Source organism: Pelophylax lessonae, assembly GCF_965119305.1.
Source record: "Pelophylax lessonae genome assembly, chromosome: 7".
NCBI classification, from domain to species: domain Eukaryota; kingdom Metazoa; phylum Chordata; class Amphibia; order Anura; family Ranidae; genus Pelophylax; species Pelophylax lessonae.
This window is the reverse complement of record NC_138774.1, coordinates 65,449,931-65,470,256: the sequence shown is the minus strand read 5'-3', so window position 1 is coordinate 65,470,256 and position 20,326 is coordinate 65,449,931. Positions and strand designations below refer to the sequence as shown.

Here is a 20,326-nt window from a genome sequence, read left to right as displayed (position 1 = left end):
CCCTCTAATAAAAGATGTGAAATAAGATGATTAAAAATAAATACAAGCCACTTACAATTATACAATCTGATCTGCCTATTGGCTAAAAACCCAAGATTATTTTTATATAAAGAATGGAGAACCATAACCCACTTACCACTCAGATAAAGGTTACCAGAGAGTTCAACCCAAAAGCAATACAGTGAAAACAACCATAAGGACTAACATCAGAAAACGACTCCAGATATATAACGTAAGCACAAGGGATCCAAAAGGGAAAATCTGGATCAAACAGGAACCAATAAAGGAAAAAGCATGTCCCAGGTTCCTAAAACAACAAATAAAACAGAAAAGAAAAAATAACATGTATGTGATTAATAGAATAAGCCCAGTAGGAGCAGTATGTGTAAATCTCAAATCATGACAATACTAAACAACAAGACAATCACCATTAGGTAACATAGTGTTCTCACCAGTGAAGCCAAATAGAAGCATTCCAACACCACGACCGCTGTTCTATTACAAAATCCTACCCCATCAGATTTCCCTACCTACGTCATTTACGGTGCAGGTTCGTCATGCACCAGCTGTAGCCACGTCACACGTCCTACCGCGCATGTGTGGAATTGGTTAGGGAATTTTGATATTGTAAGGGTTCCCTACCCACACGCGCACGCCCACTGCCTCATTGTCGGGTCGGCGCAGTGTGGGGCATGGAGATTGGATTGTCTGGTTGGTGCAGTGTCGGCTCGCTGCAGTGTCGGGTCAGCGCAGTGTGGGCCATGGAGATCGGATGGATGTTTGTTATCAGAGATCCCGCTGCCTGACCCGTTGGTGCGCATGCGCCGGCGCATGCACACTAGGACTTTTGCTTGACCCTTACGATGTTATCAAAATGCCCTACCTATTCTGTGCATGCGCAGTAGGACTTGTGACGTGGCTACAGCTGATTCATGACACAGCCACAGCTGATCCGGAACCGAAAATGACGGAGGTATGGAATTCTGATAGAGTATGGTATTCTGACAGAACACCGCCAACAGCAGCCTCTCCAAACAAAAAAGGCTGTTGCTGGGTAGAAAATATAACATGCTAATTTATTGAATGTTAGGGATAAACAACCAATGGGCATTTTTGTGCATGTAGGTAATTGGTTTCTAGGTAAATGCCGGCTAAACATACTGTGTACCAGCAAGTGGACAATTATATGTGGTGAATTATGTATTTAATGGCAAGTAAATTCTGCAAGTCGGAAACTGTGATACTTTAAATTAAATATATATATAAAAGCAATTGAATATAAATTAGTGACTGTTGGGTATAGCAAAAGTTCATGTAGGGTTAATTTAATAAATGATATAGAAAATATAAACGATGGAAGTATAAATTAATATATATATAAAAGACAAGAGTCTATAGTGTGGTGGACATGGCAGAAAAACTGCAATCTAGGGCTATATATAAAATTAATGAAAAAACTTTAACCGCTTGCCGACTGCTCACAGTATATTTACTGCGGCAGTCAGCCCCTCACAGGCAGAGCGACGTAGGTCTACGTCGCTAGCCTGTGAGGCTCTGGGGAGCGAGCACGCGCCCGCGGAGGCGCGCTCCCGCTCCCGCGCAGTCACGGACCCCCCCGCGCGTGTGACCGGGGGAGAGGGAGAAAGTCAGGCAGCTTGTGTAAACAAGCTGCCTGTCATTCTCCTCGGTGTAAAAACACTGATCACACGGTTCTACAATGTAGAACCGTTGATCAGTGTCCCTACAGCTCAACAGACAGCCAATCACAGTAAGAATCACGCCCCTAGGGACACACACAGCCCCTCCCTCTCAAATATAGTTAACCCCTTCACTACCAGTGTATTTTTACAGTAACAGTGCATATGTATAGCACTGATTACTGTAGAAATGTCACTGGTAACCCCAAAAGTGTCAAAAATTTCAGTCAAGGGTCCGATCTGTCCGCCGCAATGTCGCATTACCGCAAAAAAAATCGCAGATCACCGCCATTACGCGTTAAAAAAAAAACAACCATAATGACAAAAATCTTTCCCTTTGTTAGTAAACACGATAACTTTTGCGCAAACCAATAAAAATACGCTTTTTGCGATTTTTTTTACCAAACATAGGTAGCATAAAACAAATTGGCCGAAAATGTTAAAAAATTTTGATTTTTACTTTTTTTTTGGGGGGTTTCATATAAAAAAATGTGAAAAATATTGTTATTTTTGCAAAATTGACGCTCTTTTTTTGTTTATAGCGCGTGATCAAAAAAATCGCACAGGTGATCAAATACCACCAAAAGAAAGCTCTGTTTGTGGGAAAAAAAGGACGTCAAATTCGTTTAGGTACAGCATCGCACGACCGTGCAATTGTCCGTTAAAGTCACGCAGTGCCGAATCGCAAAATACCCCCTGGTCGTTTAGCAGCCAAATCCTCCGGGGCTTAAGTGGTTAAAAATATAGAGCAGTCACTCCCAATAGATTCAGAATACAGAGCAGACTCTCCAAATAGATTCTAAGAATACAGAGCAGTCACTCCCAATAGATTCTAAGAATACAGAGCAGTCACTCCCCATAGATTCTAAGAATACAGAGCAGTCACTCCCCATAGATTCTAAGAATACAGAGCAGTCACTCCCAATAGATTCTAGAATACAGAGCAGTCACTCCCAATAAATTCTAGAATACAGAGCAGTCACTCCCAATAGATTCTAGAATACAGAGCAGTCACTCCCAATAGATTCTAGAATACAGAGCAGTCACTCCCAATAGATTCTAGAATACAGAGCAGTCACTCCCAATAAATTCTAGAATACAGAGCAGTCACTCCCAATAAATTCTAGAATACAGAGCAGTCACTCCCAATAGATTCTAGAATACAGAGCAGTCACTCCCAATAGATTCTAAGAATAAAGAGCAGTCACTCCCAAATAAATTCTAGAATACAGAGCAGTCACTCCCAATAAATTCTAGAATGCAGAGCAGTCACTCACAATAGATTCTAGAATACAGAGCAGTCACTCCCAATAGATTCTAGAATACAGAGCAGACTCTCCAAATAGATTCTAAGAATACAGAGCAGTCACTCCCAATAGATTCTAAGAATACAGAGCAGTCACTCCCGATAGATTCTAAGAATACAGAGCAGTCACTCCCCATAGATTCTAAGAATACAGAGCAGTCACTCCCCATAGATTCTAAGAATACAGAGCAGTCACTCCCAATAGATTCTAGAATACAGAGCAGTCACTCCCAATAAATTCTAGAATACAGAGCAGTCACTCCCAATAGATTCTAGAATACAGGGCAATCACTTCCTATAGATTCTAGAATACAGAGCAGTCACTCCCAATAAATTCTAGAATACAGAGCAGTCACTCCCAATAAATTCTATAATGCAGAGCAGTCACTCACAATAGATTCTAGAATACAGAGCAGTCACTCCCAATAGATTCTAGAATACAGAGCAGTCACTTCCAATAGATTCTAGAATACAGAGCAGTAACTCCCAATAGATTCTAGAATACAGAGCAGTAACTCCCAATAGATTCTAGAATACAGAGCAGTAACTCCCAATATATTCTACCTCAGGCCTATATGTCCCAAGTATGTACCAACTTTAATATGTTTATATTATATGCTCACTTTCTTATAGGTTATCCCACCTCTTCAATTTTTTTTATCAAATATGCTATGAAATGTGTTACATTAATTTTATATCAATGTTTGTATTTAATTATACATTCTGTCATTTATAATTTATATATTTATATTTTAAATGGTACAGGTTATGTACTATAACATATATTTAGGGTGGTTACCGGACCACAGGAACAAATCCTCCCATAACAATCACTCACAATTTTTTCGACCTAGATGGAATTACTTTTCTATTAAAACTGACACATATGTTTTTAAAGTTTTTTCATTAAATATATATATAGTAAAAGGGAGTGAAGAAAATGCACAATACCGCAACAAATGCAAAAAACTCACTCACCCTGCGCTCTAATTTTACCAGAGATACAATTGTATATAAACAAGGAACCCTAGATGGGTCTCAGCTGCTGCTATAATAAAGAAAACATGACAAAGGTGTAATGGAGAATCTAAAACCGTATAGACAGGTCCACAACACTAGCAGCGCTAATGATCATAGTCTGCTGATAACAATACTAAGGTCACTTCTTCATGGGAAAAATTATGACAGTCTGAAGTTTTTATCCCAAACAATTCCAGTGAGTAACAGTCCAACACGCAGGGAAAAGGGTGTGAAGGATCTCTTAATCATCCACCAAAACTTCGACCAATCACCGGTGCTCCCCCCTCTCTCTGGAAACTCACCAGATGTTCGATCAAAACTCTCCCTCAAAGGATGCACCGATCCATAAATATGTGACTCCAAACTCATAGGATTGAGATTCCATGTGACACTTAATAGCCTTCATAGAAAACTCCATTCATGGTATCATGTAAATAAATAGAGTGGGGGCACATAGTGTAATTCTGCAACTTTTAATGAAACAAATTATACCACGATAGACCCTCTCCCCTCAAGGTTTCTACTTACAGAAATTAATTGGAATGAAGGCATTCAGTAAAAGCATGCACGCTCTGTGACCCCCGCTGTATCGGTCCCGTATCCTCCAGGTACCTGTAGCGTGGCCAAGCGTGGCATCAGTATTTAGGTGACCGCGCACACACGCCCTATATATATATATAGAGCCCTAGATTGCAGTTGTTCTGCCATGTCCACCACACTATAGACTCTTGTCTTTTATATATATATATATATATATATATATTAATTTATACTTCCATCATTTATATTTTCTATATAATTTATTAAATTAACCCTACATGAACTTTTGCTATACCCAACAGTCACTAATTTATATTCAATTGCTTTTATATACAGTATATGTTTAATTTAAAGTATCACAGTTTCCGACTTGCAGCATTTACATGACATTAAATACTTAAAGAGGTTGTAAACCCTCTTGTATAACTTTTACCTATAGGTAAGCCTATATTAAGGCTTACCTATAGGTGCTATAAATATCTCCCAAACTAGCACCGTTTAGGAGATATTTACAGCGCAAACTGCCGATGACGTCATCGGCGCAGGCGCTCTGAGGGAACGGCCACCCGTGCCGTTCCTTCAGAGCTCAGTGCCGTGAACGGCGGCTCCCGCGCGCATGCGCGGGAGTGATGTAATCGCGCCTCCGGCCAATCAGATGGCCGGAGGACGCGAACCCGGAAGCGGGACGGCAGGACATGTCGCCGTCCTGTCGCTGAGGTGGCGGCACGGCGGGGGCTTCGTTTTAAGGTAAGTACTGCATAATGAGCTAGTATGCGATGCATACTAGCTCATTATGCCTTTCTCTTTACAGGGCTTTTTTTTTCTCGGATTTTTTTTTTGAGTTTACTTCCTCTTTAATTCCCCACATATAATTACCCACTTGCTGGTACACAGTATGTTTAGTCAGCATTTACCTGGCAACCAATTACCTACATGCACAAAACTGTCCATTGGTTGTTTATCCCTAACATTCAATAAATTAGCATGTTCCATTTTCTACCCGGCAACAGCTGATCACCAACACAAGTATCCAGTGACTGGCTAGAACACCTAAGTAACTATGGTGTATTTTTCCGGTTGCCTGGTAACCAATCACTATATAAGATGGCGGAGATGGCATGATTGACGCTGCTCCTGATTACGTCAATCTGACGAAACGTGTAGGGAGTAATCACGTCATTTCCGCTACCTTGGAATGCACATCCGGCGTTTGGAACGCGTAGCGTTCCGGAACTTTACCACAAACGAGGAAGTTGCGGTCCCTATACCAGTCTATGTACGTTTACCTGTTTGCTGTGTAAGTATCGTTTTTATTTTAATAAACTCAGGAATTTTTTGCAATACTTCACTATATGAGGCTCTTCTTCTTATGTATGATCTGGAAATTGCTGCAATAATTTGATGGGATGCTGAGGTCATATTGAACATACTAAGTATATGAGAGAGATGATCCAGTGGAGCCACTGAAGCCACCAGTACCTGAGCCCTGTCTGCCAAGAAGCAACCCCTCATAACATGTTGCTGGTTACACCTGTAGGGGTACTGAGCTCCGGTGAGTGTGGGCAGAATTGAGAGGGGAGCACTTTCCTCACCCGGCACGTTCCACTTGGATCACCCCGAGATTCACACATCATTTTTTTCACTAATGTTTTCATCAGTTAACCATTTTGATGGACTTATATTGCTGAATTCAATTGCATCACTTTTGTTCACTTACTGGCCACCTTGTAGAGCAGGGCTCTCTGCAAATATAATTGGGCAGGCCGCACCAAGTCACTTTATATTTAATTTATCTGGGGTTCTCTATATATTTGCTTTTTATATATTATTTATAAGACATAATTATCACTGCATCACTTTATTAGCTATTTATTGATCACGTTAATCTTTTGTACAATATCACCAGCTTTGAATTTATTTATTTTTTGTGTTTGCTGATATATTCACTGACCACTTGCTGAGATATTTGGGATATTTATTTATTTATACATCCTTCACTTTCCACTGAGCAACTTATATTTATCTATATTTACATTTATATTTACTGGCATTTCAATATATTTACTAACCAACAATTTATCATTCACATTACAATACAGCACCTTTGTTGCACTATTGGCACTTTTTATTTATTCATATGTACTGTTTGCAATCATTGTGGTGTAGAAAAAGTTGATACGTTTACATGCACCTTGGAACACTCTGCGTTGAAATATCCCATCTTTAACGTTTACATATAGTGCCCCCTAATACCTACTGAAAGGCAGCGCCATTTACCTCACCAAACCTTCTTTTTTACATTATTGAATACAATCCTTTGGATCGTATTTTGAGGTAGGCTGCAGCCCTTAGCCATTCCATAGCGCAGAATTTCTAAACCCCTTGAGGTTATGGAATGGGGCGTTCCCCCAGGGCAATGATGCACTTCCGGTAAGAAAATGGAAGTGACGCCACACATCATGCGCATGTCCAAAAGATTAATTTGGCCATTCCATCTATACAATTTATATATGTGTCAAATCCATGCGATATATTTTATTCTTTAACAATAAACCAAGACATCCTTTACACAATGTCAACATTAAGTTACTTCCATTTTTTCTTTCTTAACCACCACTTCTGGGCATTGGCTGAAAAATATTTCCACATTATTTGCTATATTTTTATTTTTTTTCAAACAAGCCTTAGCCCCCCCCCCCCGTTTTTTTTTTTATTTTATTATTTTTATATTTCTTATTTTATTAATTGCTGCACCTGCTCTACAAATATGTAACAGGGGATTTAACTTCTAAGATCTCTTAGGAGAACAGCTCAGCAAAAAAAAAAAAAAAAAAATACTCCATATGTCCTAACACACCATCATCTATGGAAATACTGACCAATCCTGGGGTCATGGGCATACTAGCATGGGTATATTCACAAATGTGGTTAATTTGAGGGCTTCTAATATCTCAACGTATTATTACTGGGCAAGTGAATCCCCAATTATATTCAAAAAGACATTAATTTCATTCTGCACTAATGGTAGCTGATGGGTTATGGCACAGATCAGGACTATTTTTATAATGTCATTTACCTCTTGACTGTCTATTGGTTTTAATACAATATCACCACCCATAACAATATGCTCTACTGTATATCGGGACTGATCTTGGTTCTCAGCTCTGCTAATCCTATCAGACTGAAATGTAGTTCCTCTTTTTACAATGCCTGTGTTCTTGCTGCAAAAACTGCTATTTGGAAGGGGCCACAAACTCCAGGCAGGTAGAGTAAGAGTGGGACTGGGGCAACCCCTGAATGCACCACAGCACGGGGGGGGGGGGGAGGGGGGGGTACATTCCATCTCCATTATGTCCATCACAAGCTCAGAATCAACTTGGGATACGTCATGTAAGTGAACTGGATCCGGACTAGCTGCCTGACTTATAGGGGCTACAGAAACTCAAGACTGAACAAAAATATTCTGAGCTGTTGCTGACATGCCCTATATCAATGATGGAGAACCTTGGCACCCCAGATGTTTTGGAACTACATCTCCCATGATGCTCATGCACTCTGCAGTGTAGTTGAGCATCATGGGAAATGTAGTTCCAAAACATCTGGGGTGCCAAGGTTCGCAATCACTGCCCTATATGATCTCATGATTTCATCCAATCATCCTTGATAGATAGGGATACACCAGGTTGTATGGAGGTGGCTGTTTAAATGGGTTTATGGGACTCAAACTCCATGTCCCAAGCTTGATTTAGGTCAAAGAAAGGAAATGCCTTTTTTTCTTCAAACCATAAACCTCTGATCATGTTCATGTGAAACACATCATTGGATCCATCACAGGAAACGGGTTGGAGGATCCCATACTTTTACTCCACTCTATATAAAAATAGTTATACAATGATACCCTAGCAACAAATTCTTTGCATGTTTAATTTCCTGGGAATGGCACAGTCTGGCAATTTAGAGAGGGACACAGTCTTAAGCAATCTATTCAGAAATGTATGCTCTTGTTTTTTCATACTTAAAACTTTACGCGGAAGCTTAGGGGATACAGAGGGGGGCTTAACCCCCTACCGTGGGACTTGCCCATCCTTAAAGCAAAAATAGCAGATTATGTGAGAGTACCTATGTATTGTTGTGTGCAGAGCTATGCATAAAATGGCCCAGAGGAGACACTAAAATACGTCTACGATACTGATTGACCACACTCGCGCTTCGTTTCGCTTAAAGCCGAACACACAGACAATACGCTTTGTTGACTCCTTTGGCTCCCCACTTGCATTTTTGTAAAATGGTGATGCATCCTGAGAGCCTCCAGAAACGTATAATACAACTAATTTGCAATTCTAGTTGCATGAATCAAAATGAAGCATTTATTACTGTAAAATAGCAAAGCAAAACATATACATGGAATTTATAAAAGGGAGCAAAGTACGGAACAAGAGAGACTAGCAATATAACCTTGCTCACCCGGCGCTCAGAAAACTCTAAAACTAAATCAAGCTGCTGCTATAATACATAATAAATCGAAAAACAGGTGTATGAAACAAGATACACAGAACCAATGGCTCAAAAATCCTTCACACACTAGCAGCGCTAAAGTCCACATAAAATGAACCTATATAATAAATGTTTAGGGAAAGTCCATGCATAAAGACCCAAATGTAACCAGATGCTGGAGATGGTGAATCCTTGCAGGAAACCAGAAAAAACCTCCACCACACCGCTGTGTGCACCCTTAAGTGGGAACACTTACCAGATATGATCTGTATATGCGCCAAACAGAACAGTCAGTGGGATCACCATAGTCTCCTCCAGACACCCGCAATTTGGTCAACACCTCAATCGGAGCACCTTACGGTATCGAACCGATAATCACCTCACCAACATGTGGACAGTTTGCATGTAGAATGATAAAGCAGCATAGCGTAATCCAGCAAAATGCGCTTTTATTTCCAAAACATAAACCCCTCAATAATTGCACTTACAAACAGAATAAAATCAACAGCATATTAGTTAAAGGAATGCCGACAGTCCTACCGCCGTTTCCCGTCCTGTTTGCCCGCCGCTCGGTACCTAGCTGTGAGCCTCGAGGAATCGGCGTGTGACGAGGGCTTCCTGCGTGATTACGTGACCACGCCCTGACGCGTTTCATCAGCGAATGACTTCTACATGGAATTGTTTTCTCTGAGCACGCTGAAAAGAGTTCCCTAAACTACACTTACACTACGTTTTAAGATTCCCTATGCTTATATCCTACCTACCAAACTTGTACTCACGAGCCTTGACAAGCTACCAGTAGTACTTGCACTCACAATCTTCTACACCCTACCAGTGGTACAATTTGTGTGCACGCATTTCCTGAATGCTCTCTTAGCATTCGAGGCATCTGTCTTAGTAGGGGGGCAACCCAGGTGCGATTTAGGAGTTAACCATTTAAGCCACCTTGGGCGGCCACACCCACGCAACCCCAAAATACTCCAGCAAGACTACTTTTAAGTAACAATCTGCTGGGCTCTAAATAACTTTTGACACCATCTGTAATCCTCTATTTCTACTATTTTACCTTATCTAAATAATATATTACCTCAATTCAGCATCCTCTGAGACCGCTCATGGGGAGTGCCATACACAATGCAGTATGTTTTCAATCAGGTTGGTACAACACTCAGCTTTATTTCCTCTTTTCGACTCTTTTAAAGAGCTACAATTCAGGATATACAGTTCAGGATATCATATGACATGGGGGGTGTTCCCTATCTATGATATATTCTTAATTAAGGACATATTCAACTAACTGGGACGTGCTTCTTTATCTCTCCAAAATACACCCGCATATGTGAACACATTACCTGAAACCACACCTACAAATGTACTTTCTAACTGATTACTTTCTGTTCTTAATGATATTTACAAAAGACTTATGGTTAAACCTAAGCCAGCAACTTCTCCATTTTCTATGCAAGTCTTTTACTAAATACAAAATCTTTAAACCTTAAGGTAGTCCTTCAGATTTAATTTCATCAGCATTGCAAAATAGCTTTAAATTATTAAATTCTACAGAAACTCAATATTCAAAAAGATCATTATCCCATCATCTACTGTCTGGCATGATAAAAATTGTTTTCCCCTGGGAAGTGTCTGAGATGATTTACTAGCTATAAATGGACAGTACTCACAATCGCCACAGGGAAATGTCCCTAGAGGGAGTTTAGTACAAGGATCTATTCTCTTCTGCCTCCTCTCAGATAGTGGCTAGAAGTAACTAGATCCTTATAGATTGGTTCCGTCTATAAGTAATAGTCGGTTTTGAATCAACAGTATATCATCCTCTGCAAGGATATGCCAATGTCTGTCAAGAATGCTCCGGACTTGCTGAGCATGAGCATTGAACTTAGTAATCAATCTAGTTCGATTTGTGGGTACATTTTTCTCCCTCTAAAACAGAAGAAGATCACATAGACTATCCTTAGCTTTTTTATAAGAAAATCAGATGTGTCAGAAATCTCTGACATAGTTGTTGTGCTTCCTGTTCAAAAAGGTCGGATTCTGTACAGTTCCTCCGAATCCTATAGTACTGTCAGAGCGAGATGTCCTGAATAACATGTCTGGGATGACAACTTGATGCATTCAGCATGGCGTTAATGGCTGTGGGCTTGGAGTGCGGTAGCCAGGCAATTGTTAGATCCCTTATAGATCTTAAGATCCAAAAAGGAAATTTGTTACATATCCTATATAGATGTAAAATGTAAATTGAATTTATTGACATTCAGTTTCTGTACAAATTACTGTAAAGTCTCAATGGGGCCAGACCAAAGAATGATAAATGTCATCTATTTACCTCCGCCACACATCAATGTGGCAGAGGTATTGTGACATTGCATCAGATGCAAAGAGCCAATGCCCCCCCCCCCCCCCCCCCCAGTTACAGGTTAGTATACGATGGGGCACACTTAGTCCCCATCGCAACTCCCTGCACCTGAAGGTAGTGGGAGCTATCAAACACAAATATATTGTGCTTAAAAAAAAAACAGAAGGGCACCCAGAATAAAACTGTTATATTTTCTCTGTTCTAATCCCTTTTCATCAAGAAAGGTTTTCCTCTGGCTATTTATTATTCCAATCAAAAATCAGTTTGTAACCTCAGCAGTTGTTTGGGTCATTCTAAGGGCCACATTGAAATAACTGCAGTTCTGTTTCTGGCTACATCACCAAAATGCAATAGCCAATTTATCAATGGGTGTTACTCCTTCACTAGTCTATATACCATAGAATCTCCAATTGATGGTGAAGGACCAGTGGAAGTTTGATACCTCACTAGTTTGGGTACTGGATAATGCTAAATGGGCTTTGGAGCTCTAAGATTAAACCCTACAACCTAACAATTCACAATCTACTTATTAACAATTGTTGTAGGGCCCTGCAAGCTATTTTTTCTATGCAATTCTACCAGAAGTTCAAATCTGTACTGGACCTTGTAACAAGAATTTTCACTATCTGATAATAGTGGGCCATAGGAAGGGGCGGTCAAGGAGAGGTCCTTTTAATTTTTTTTGAGCTGTGTATATTGCTAAGGTTAACTAAGAGTGGGAATGCAACAATTTTAGTACTATATACTGTATATATGGGTTTTAATTGTGGGCAAGTTCAGCAAACATGGACAAAAATCTGCTAATTGTAATGTAAACCCTTCTTATGTGAATAGGAGGCAAAAGCCTGAAAATCAGTTCTCTCCATTTTCAAGGCTAAAAGGCAAATTAAATGTTATGGGGAGCTGGGCTCCGCTCTAATTCATCCCAAATGTGTTCTATCGGGTTGAAGGCAGTCAAGTTCCTCCACCCCAAATTGCTCATCCATGTCTTTATGGACCTTGCTTTGTGCACTGATGTGCAATCATGTTGGAACAGGAAGGGGCTATCCTCAAACTTTTCCCACAAAGTTGGAAGCATGAAATTGTTCAAAATGCCTTGATATGCTAACGCCTTAGGAGTTCCCTTCACTGGAACTGAGGGACCAAGCCCAACCCCTGAAAAACAACCCCACACCATAATCCCTCCTCTACCAAACTATTTGGACCAGTCAAAGTAAGGTCCATAAAGACATAGATGAGCACGTTTGGGGTGGGGGAACTTGACTGTCCTGCACAGAATCCTGACCTCAACCCGACAGAACACCTTTGGGAAGAATTAGAGCAGGGTCTGCGAGCCAGGCCTTATCAATCTCCTGCGCTGTGCAGCCAGTCCCAACACAATATCAGACTCTTATTTCAGAGTGGATGTGGAAAGTGCACACCTCACTGCCTTCCAAGGACTGGGGATGTCCAAAAATCCTGATAACAATTTTTTGCCCTCTACATAGGGGAACCTTGTTGTCCTATTGTGCAGGATGAGGACCTCTTCCCCACAACCTTGATCCAGTAGTTGTGGGATAGATAAGTGGAAAAGTCAGCGCTGCTCCTCACTTAGTTAAAAAATATGTAAATAAAGGTGCTGAGTGCAACTTAAAATATATGTGCAAAACAATTTGCAATAATATATCAACAGATAATAAATATCATCAAGTGCTAGTGCTATTACGTGATCAAATCAATATCAAATCAATAAAAAGGTCACTAAATAACAAATATGGTCCTTAAATAATAAAATTCATTGTGCAAAAAAGTCCTTAAATAATAAAGTTCATTGTGCAAAAAGGTGCTTCAGTGCTGTTATTCACAAAGTGCTCCGGTGCTGTTGTTCAAAAAGTGCCAGTGCTCCCCTTAGGTGACCCCACTCACCAGAAGAATGAATGTAGTCAGTCTGGAATAATTTCCTTGGGGTTGGTGATATCACTTTGCCAGATAACAACAGGAATGCTGGATGACTCACTCTCTTATATAGAATGCAAGAGGCCCGCCATGGTGAAGTATGTCAGGAAGTTTAATTAAGTCAAAAAGAAAAACACTTACAGAGATAAAGGAAGTGGATCGCAGTATATTCCGGTGGATGCTGTGGCTACAGCGTGCGTTCCACCAACCGGAAGTACCTGGAACTGACGTCACACGTTGTATGCTCTCTGCTTCGCTAGACGCGGCATTTCGCCCTCCTACTGGGCGTTCTCAATAGCTCAGTATTTATGGGAGTCTGTGGGCAGTGGGGGCTTATCAGAATCTGGAAGCCCCCTTTACAATAAGAGGACTTCAAAATACTACCCCCCATGCAAATGAACACAAGTCATACAGTACCCCTACTTACTTGCAAACAAAAATTGAAAGTGTAAATAAAGGAAGATAGGCAGCTTTGATAAGTCCCTTTAATCATTTGCTAACCCACACACATTAATTATACTGCGAGCAGAAAAGGAGATAGAAATCTGGAGTATGGGACTTTAAAGGTACTCAAAAAACCAAGTCAAAAAGCACTATTGATACAATAGACTAATATCATAAAAACATTATACATATCTTAAAACATACAAAAACAGAAGGTGGCTGTCTTGCAGAAATATGCACAAACAATGTATTGTGAACTTCAAATTCTGACCGGTTTCGCAGGACTGGCTTCCTCAGGGAATTGAAGATATATACAAAAAAAGCTAAGACAAAGCACATACATGTGAGACAAATTTGTATTTAATTCACAATAAGGCATAACAATAAACTTTAGTTATTTGCTAGGTAAATAAGTCAATTAATTGTGCATTGACTTATTTACCCAGAATACTAAAGTTTATTGCTATGCATTATTATGAATTAAATACAAATTTGTCTCACATGTATGTGCTTTGTCTTAGCTTTTTTTGTATATATCTTCAATTCCCTGAGGAAGCCAGTCCGGCAAAACCGGTCGGAATTTGAAGTTCACAATACATTGTTTGTGCATATTTCTGCAAGGCAGCCACCTTCTGTTTTTGTATGTTTTAAGATATGTATAATAAAATATAATGTTTTTATGATATTAGTCTATTGTATCAATTTTTTGACTTGGTTTTTTGAGTACCTTTAAAGTCCCATACCCCAGATATCTATCTCCTTTTTTGATTATCAGGGATGTTGGTACTCAAGTAGGTTAACTTGGCTCCACCCACCACTCTATATATACTGCGAGCAGGTGGCAGCTGCAGGCTCAGCGACACACTGGCACGCCTTCTGTGCTTCATGGTGGATCTGTGAGCGGCTGGGTTTCAAGTGATAGTTATTATTGGTCATAGCAATTACATGATTACAATGTCAACATAACAGTCATGCATGGCTTCAATTTGTGACTGTTTTGCTTTAGTATTGTGAGGTTGTGATAGGCCCACAGCTATCCCATGGTACCTAGGCCAATAACAGCACTCTATATCATTTGATTAGCTGCAGCCAATCACAGATTACAACAGTGATTAAGCTGTCATAATTTAAAGCCAATTAATGACAGTTAGAACTAGACAGGATGTAAAAAAAATAGTAAAAAAAGAAAAAAAGGGTAAAAAAAGATATGATACTGCTGCACTGGGGACATTGTGAAAACAACTTCCACTTTTGTGAAAAAAAATATTCCCCACTGGGTGATCTATGTACATTGCAAGGACTTTAACAAACTTTGTTGCAGGGTCCTACCCAGTGACTTGACAACGGAGGGTGGACCCATGAATTTATTGGCAGCCGATTAATTTACGGGCAGCCCGTAGATTTCAGTCTATTTTAGGGCTGCCGTAAATGCCTGTTTCGGACAGTGGCACCTGTAAAAAATATGGCTGCAGGCCGACATGTTAACTGCGCATGCACCGTTTCAAAACTTGCCAGGCTCGAAAAGCTTGTAACACTCTGCCATTTTCGGGTAGGTGGGCGCATGCGCAGTGAGGTACTGACACCGCCTGGCACCACTCGGCGTAGGAGGTAGCACGTGCCTCGCCACATCACAGCCGCAGCCTCTGACCACCTTCTTCCTGTAACATGTCTGCACAACCTAAGACCACCTCCTGTGCTGTTTCATGTCCGCATAGCCTATGACCACCTCCTGTACTGTTCCTTGTCCGCACAGCCTATGACCACCTCCTGTACTGTACCATGTCCGCAGCCTCTGACCATCTCCTGTACCTTGTCCGCAGCCTCTGACCACGTCCTAACTACCTCCTGTATTATGTCTGCAGCTTCTGATCATGTCCTGTACCATGTCCACAGCCTCTGACCATCTCCTGTACCATGTCTGCAGCCTCTGACCATCTCCTGTACCATGTCCACAGCCTCTGACATCTCCTGTACCATGTCCACAGCCTCTGACCATCTCCTAACCACCTCCTGTATCATTTCTGCAGCCTCTATCCGTCTCTTGTATCATGTCCACAACCTCTGTCCATCTCTTGTCTTTAAAAATGTCTGCAGTCTCTGATTGGGAGTCTGGAGAGCAGTCAAGAGTGGGAGTGCCGCTAGGATGGGGGTCACTGGAGGAGTCCGCTCCATTAATCTGTTCTGTAAACCACAAATGATGCAACAGAGTGATCAGCAGCTTTGCCCTGGGCCCTGTCACACTGACCTTGAAAACCAACATCTGTGACACGGACTGGGTTGGGGGCAGGAAAATAACACATGTATATGTACATAAGAAAACTTCTAAGTCAGAATTGATCTACAGGTGTTCTCTTCCCTGTGAGTTGAAGCCTAGTAATCCAGCGTAAGGTTAGAGTGATCTTTTGTGAGAGGCTGCCTGGAACGGCAATCTCTGATCATATCTTCACAGTCTCTGATCAACTCTTGTATCATGTCCGCAGTCTCTGACCATCTCTTGCATCATGTCTGCAGTTTCTGACCATCCCCTGTAGTATGTCTGCAGTCTCTGAACATCTCTTGCATCATGTCTGCAGTCTCTGACCATCTCCTGTAGTATGTCTGCAGTCTCTGACCATATCTTGTATCATATCTGCAGTCTCCAACCATCTCTTGTATCATGACTGCAGTCTCTGACCATCTCATGTATCATGTCTGCAGTCTCCGACAATCTCCTGTAGTATGCCTGCAGTCTCTGAACATCTCTTGTATCATGTTTGCACTCTCTAACCATCTCCAGTAATATGTCTGCAGTCTTTGACTTTTTCTTGTATCGTGTCTGCAATGTCTGACTATCTCTTGTATCATGTTTGCAGTCTCTGACCATCTCATGTATCATGTCTGCAGTCTCTGACAATCTCCTGTAGTATGTCTGCAGTCTCTGACCATCTCTTGCATCATGTCTGCAGTCTCTGACCATCTCCTGTAGTATGTCTGCAGTCTCTGACCATATCTTGTATCATATCTGCAGTCTCCAACCATCTCTTGTATCATGACTGCAGTCTCTGACCATCTCATGTATCATGTCTGCAGTCTCCGACAATCTCCTGTAGTATGCCTGCAGTCTCTGAACATCTCTTGTATCATGTTTGCACTCTCTAACCATCTCCAGTAATATGTCTGCAGTCTTTGACTTTTTCTTGTATCATGTCTGCAATGTCTGGCTATCTCTTGTATCATGTTTGCAGTCTCTGACCATCTCATGTATCATGTCTGCAGTCTCTGACAATCTCCTGTAGTATGTCTGCAGTCTCTGAACATCTCTTGTATCATGTTTGCAGTCTATGACCATCTCCTGTATCATGTCCTCAGTCTCTGACCATCTCCTGCATCATTTCTACAGTATCTGACCATCTCTTGTATCATGTCCTCAGTCTCTAACCATCTCCTGTAGTTTGTCTGCAATCTTTTACCTAAACTTAAACACATTGCTAATAGTATTAGTTATCTGTTTATTCCGAATGTGGAACTGTTCAGGGGAGGCAGAGAGTAAAAAGGGGCACTGTGGTTAGAGAGGGGGGCAGACTGCAAGAGGTACTGGTTTGGGGGGCTGGGAAATTTGTGCATTAAATATTCTTGAAAACATTACAAATTTTTGTGGGCATTTTAAATTTTAAAGTTGGGGGTGCCAGATATAGGATCCACCCTGGGTACCAAATGCTCTAGGTATGCCCCTGGTTCTACCTGTTTCTGCTCTGAAGAAAAAGTTGTTTATTGTTGGCAGAGTAATTCTGAAAGGGAGTGACTTTTTCATTAATATTCAGCTGATGCAATTGCAGTGTACTAATGAGGAAAGCTGAAGGGTCTGAACATCTTTAGAATTAACCCTTTGGGAGTATCTCACTAAAATTACATTTTTGTTGCAGAGGATTTCTAAAATCGTACCTATATCTTAGTGCAGTCTCCTGGGAAAATCAGTGAGCCAACCACACAAGCAGAAAAGGACATTTCTGGGGAAGTTCTGTAAACCAACTGTGTGCAGAACACCTCCAGGATGCCATTCTGCATTGAATTTTACAGATAAATACAGCACTGCAAATTGAAAAGAAAGGGTCATTTTTTTTTTAAATATTGAATTACAATATGTAGGAATTGTGTATATACTATTTTTTTCCCCAGGAAAGTGGAGTTACCCTTTAAGTAGTTTCAAATTTAGGATTTTCATGCTTGACTGGAGTGTCCCTCAAAAGGTTTTAAAACATAAGCCAGTCCACAAAGCAAGTAGAAGCCTTGGCAGTTATCCAACTGGAATACAATATTATTTTAAATATTATCCAATGGAAGCGTCCTATTCACCTATTAACTAGATAAAAGAAGCCAAACAAGTTCCTTTTCTTTAATCCTCTTAGTTGTAAGTAAACGAGTCACCCTTTTGCTAGTCAACATTCCATATCAGTGTTTGGATGGGAGATTTCAGTAGACAAAGAATTGTCGGCAATCCAAATGCTGTAAATAGAAGGCTCTTGAGTAACCCATTGAATGTGCCAATTTCAGCCCTCTCAAGGTGTTCCCTTTATAAATAGACCCGTAACAAACTGCATTATGATTAATTCCATTGCAGGAGCGCATAGTGCTGGCATGGAAATCTTTAGTACAACCACGCTGGTATTAATTGTCTGTTTGATCTTCCTGATCTTAAGTATCACACATGCCAGGAAGCATCAGAAAAAAGGTAGACTGCCACCGGGGCCCACCCCACTGCCCATTATTGGGAACATTCTGCAACTAAATGGAAAAGAGGTCTTCAAGTCACTCAATAAGGTAAGTTTGTCCAAGGCTGTTTAAAGGTATCTGTTATGAGCTTGGCAGGTATAAAGCATTCATTTATATCTGCCATTCTCAACCAGGGCTCCATGGAACCTTAGGGATCCTCAAGAGGTTGCAAGGGGTTCTTTGAGCTGAGCTGGTTGAACTTCCATTAGATGATGCCTGCATAGTTCAAGGTCCAACGACCCTTGGCAGAGTCAACGGCATGACATCAATCATTTTTAAGCTGACTGTAAGAACGACATTCTGTCAACCATTGTATGGGGGGGGGGGGGAATTCTTCCCAATGACCACTTTCGTAAGGGGCATTTTCACAATGCCCACTGTTGGATTAATCTTGTCAGGGGTTCTCTGAAACCTGAGAACTATTTCAAGGGATCAACTGGAGTAATAAGGTTGAGAAAGGCTGGTTTATATAATTTGTGTTGTCAACCTAGTTTGTTGAGTCACAATATAACATGTTGCAGTGACCACATTTTGAATTTTAATTAAAGGGAGCAAAGGGTATTTGGTAAATATGTCTTATGACTTTAAATGCCACCAAAGGTTTTTAAAAAAACAACAACTTTTGCTTAGGGGTCTATTTTTAAAATATTTGTTGCACAAATTGTTCCTGTATTTTCTCTAATATGATTATTTCCTATGATTGCCAGCTCTATCTAGTGGCCAAAAGCAGGGTAATAGTTTCTGATTGAGGTAATTCATTAAAGATATCTGCATTTTGGCCACTCGATGGAGCTGGTTATCATGAGAAATAATCCTATTACATATTACATTATATACAGGGAAAAGTTGTGCAGGTTGGGTGAATGCTTGTGGGATTTGTGTAATAAATGTTTTATAACTAGACTCCTAGTGTTCCCTCTGATGGCTTTATGTAGGTACTTATGAACAGTCAACATTTCTGTTGAAAATCAGGCTCAGTTTAAAAAATAAAATAAAACAAGAATCAGGGCTAAATAATTGTTATCTAAATACAAGAGACATGTGTATGCTTACATCTTGGTGTACTTTGGGATTTTTTTTCCACTTTTATGTAATAATTTAGCACTTAGCCACTGACAGGAGTTTCCTGTAATAAAGACTAGTGACTTCTGCTCTCTTTCCTTGTGCAAGGCGACAGGTCTTGCCTCCGCCCCCTCTTGTAGTTTTCTGCAGGCAGCTTGTAGTGGGTGGTCTTGTTGGGCCCCTCCCACAGATCTACTCTTTGCACAGGCCATGTGCAGCACAGTGATGATGTAACTGCTATTTATACAAGCTTTTGTAAGGGTTTGCAAAGGGATTTGGAGCACAAGAAAAGGATTTATATTTTGCTTTTTCAAGTTTGTCCCATAGACTTTAATAGGGTTCACGTTTTGGGTCCCAACTTTTTCCATGTTCGGGAGTTCTTGTGTGAATTGAACCAGGGGTGTTCGGCCCCTCACTTCACAGTACAAAGTGCTCACAATACCTCCATACAATAGTGCTAAATTATACAAATCTTATATTAGAAACCAAAAGCAAAATTATTGGCACATAACATAGTACATGTCCCAATTTGAAATAATACCATACACTGAGTGCGAAACTTATGAAATTAGTGTCCCATGGAGTCCTATCAAACGCAGTCCATGTATCATAAATGTGACAAAACAAAATCCATGTGACTTTTAGCTCATAAGCCTGCTAATTTATGCATTACTGTGAATAAATAAAACCCTTTTAGACAATACTTCA

General features: G+C 40.5%; 1 protein-coding gene across 1 annotated transcript in view; it reads left to right on the top strand.

The window, feature by feature from the left end:
• Positions 1–18,387: 18,387 nt before the first annotated feature.
• LOC309560463 (uncharacterized protein) overlaps positions 18,388–20,326 on the top strand; it is a gene marked incomplete at its 3' end in the record, with an annotated part of 164,790 nt that continues 162,851 nt past the window's right edge. The window contains exon 1 of the mRNA XM_082264096.1: positions 18,388–18,604. Coding sequence (XP_082120222.1) covers positions 18,422–18,604 — 183 coding nt within the window. The 5' untranslated portion in view covers positions 18,388–18,421. The remainder of the gene's footprint in view (positions 18,605–20,326) is intronic.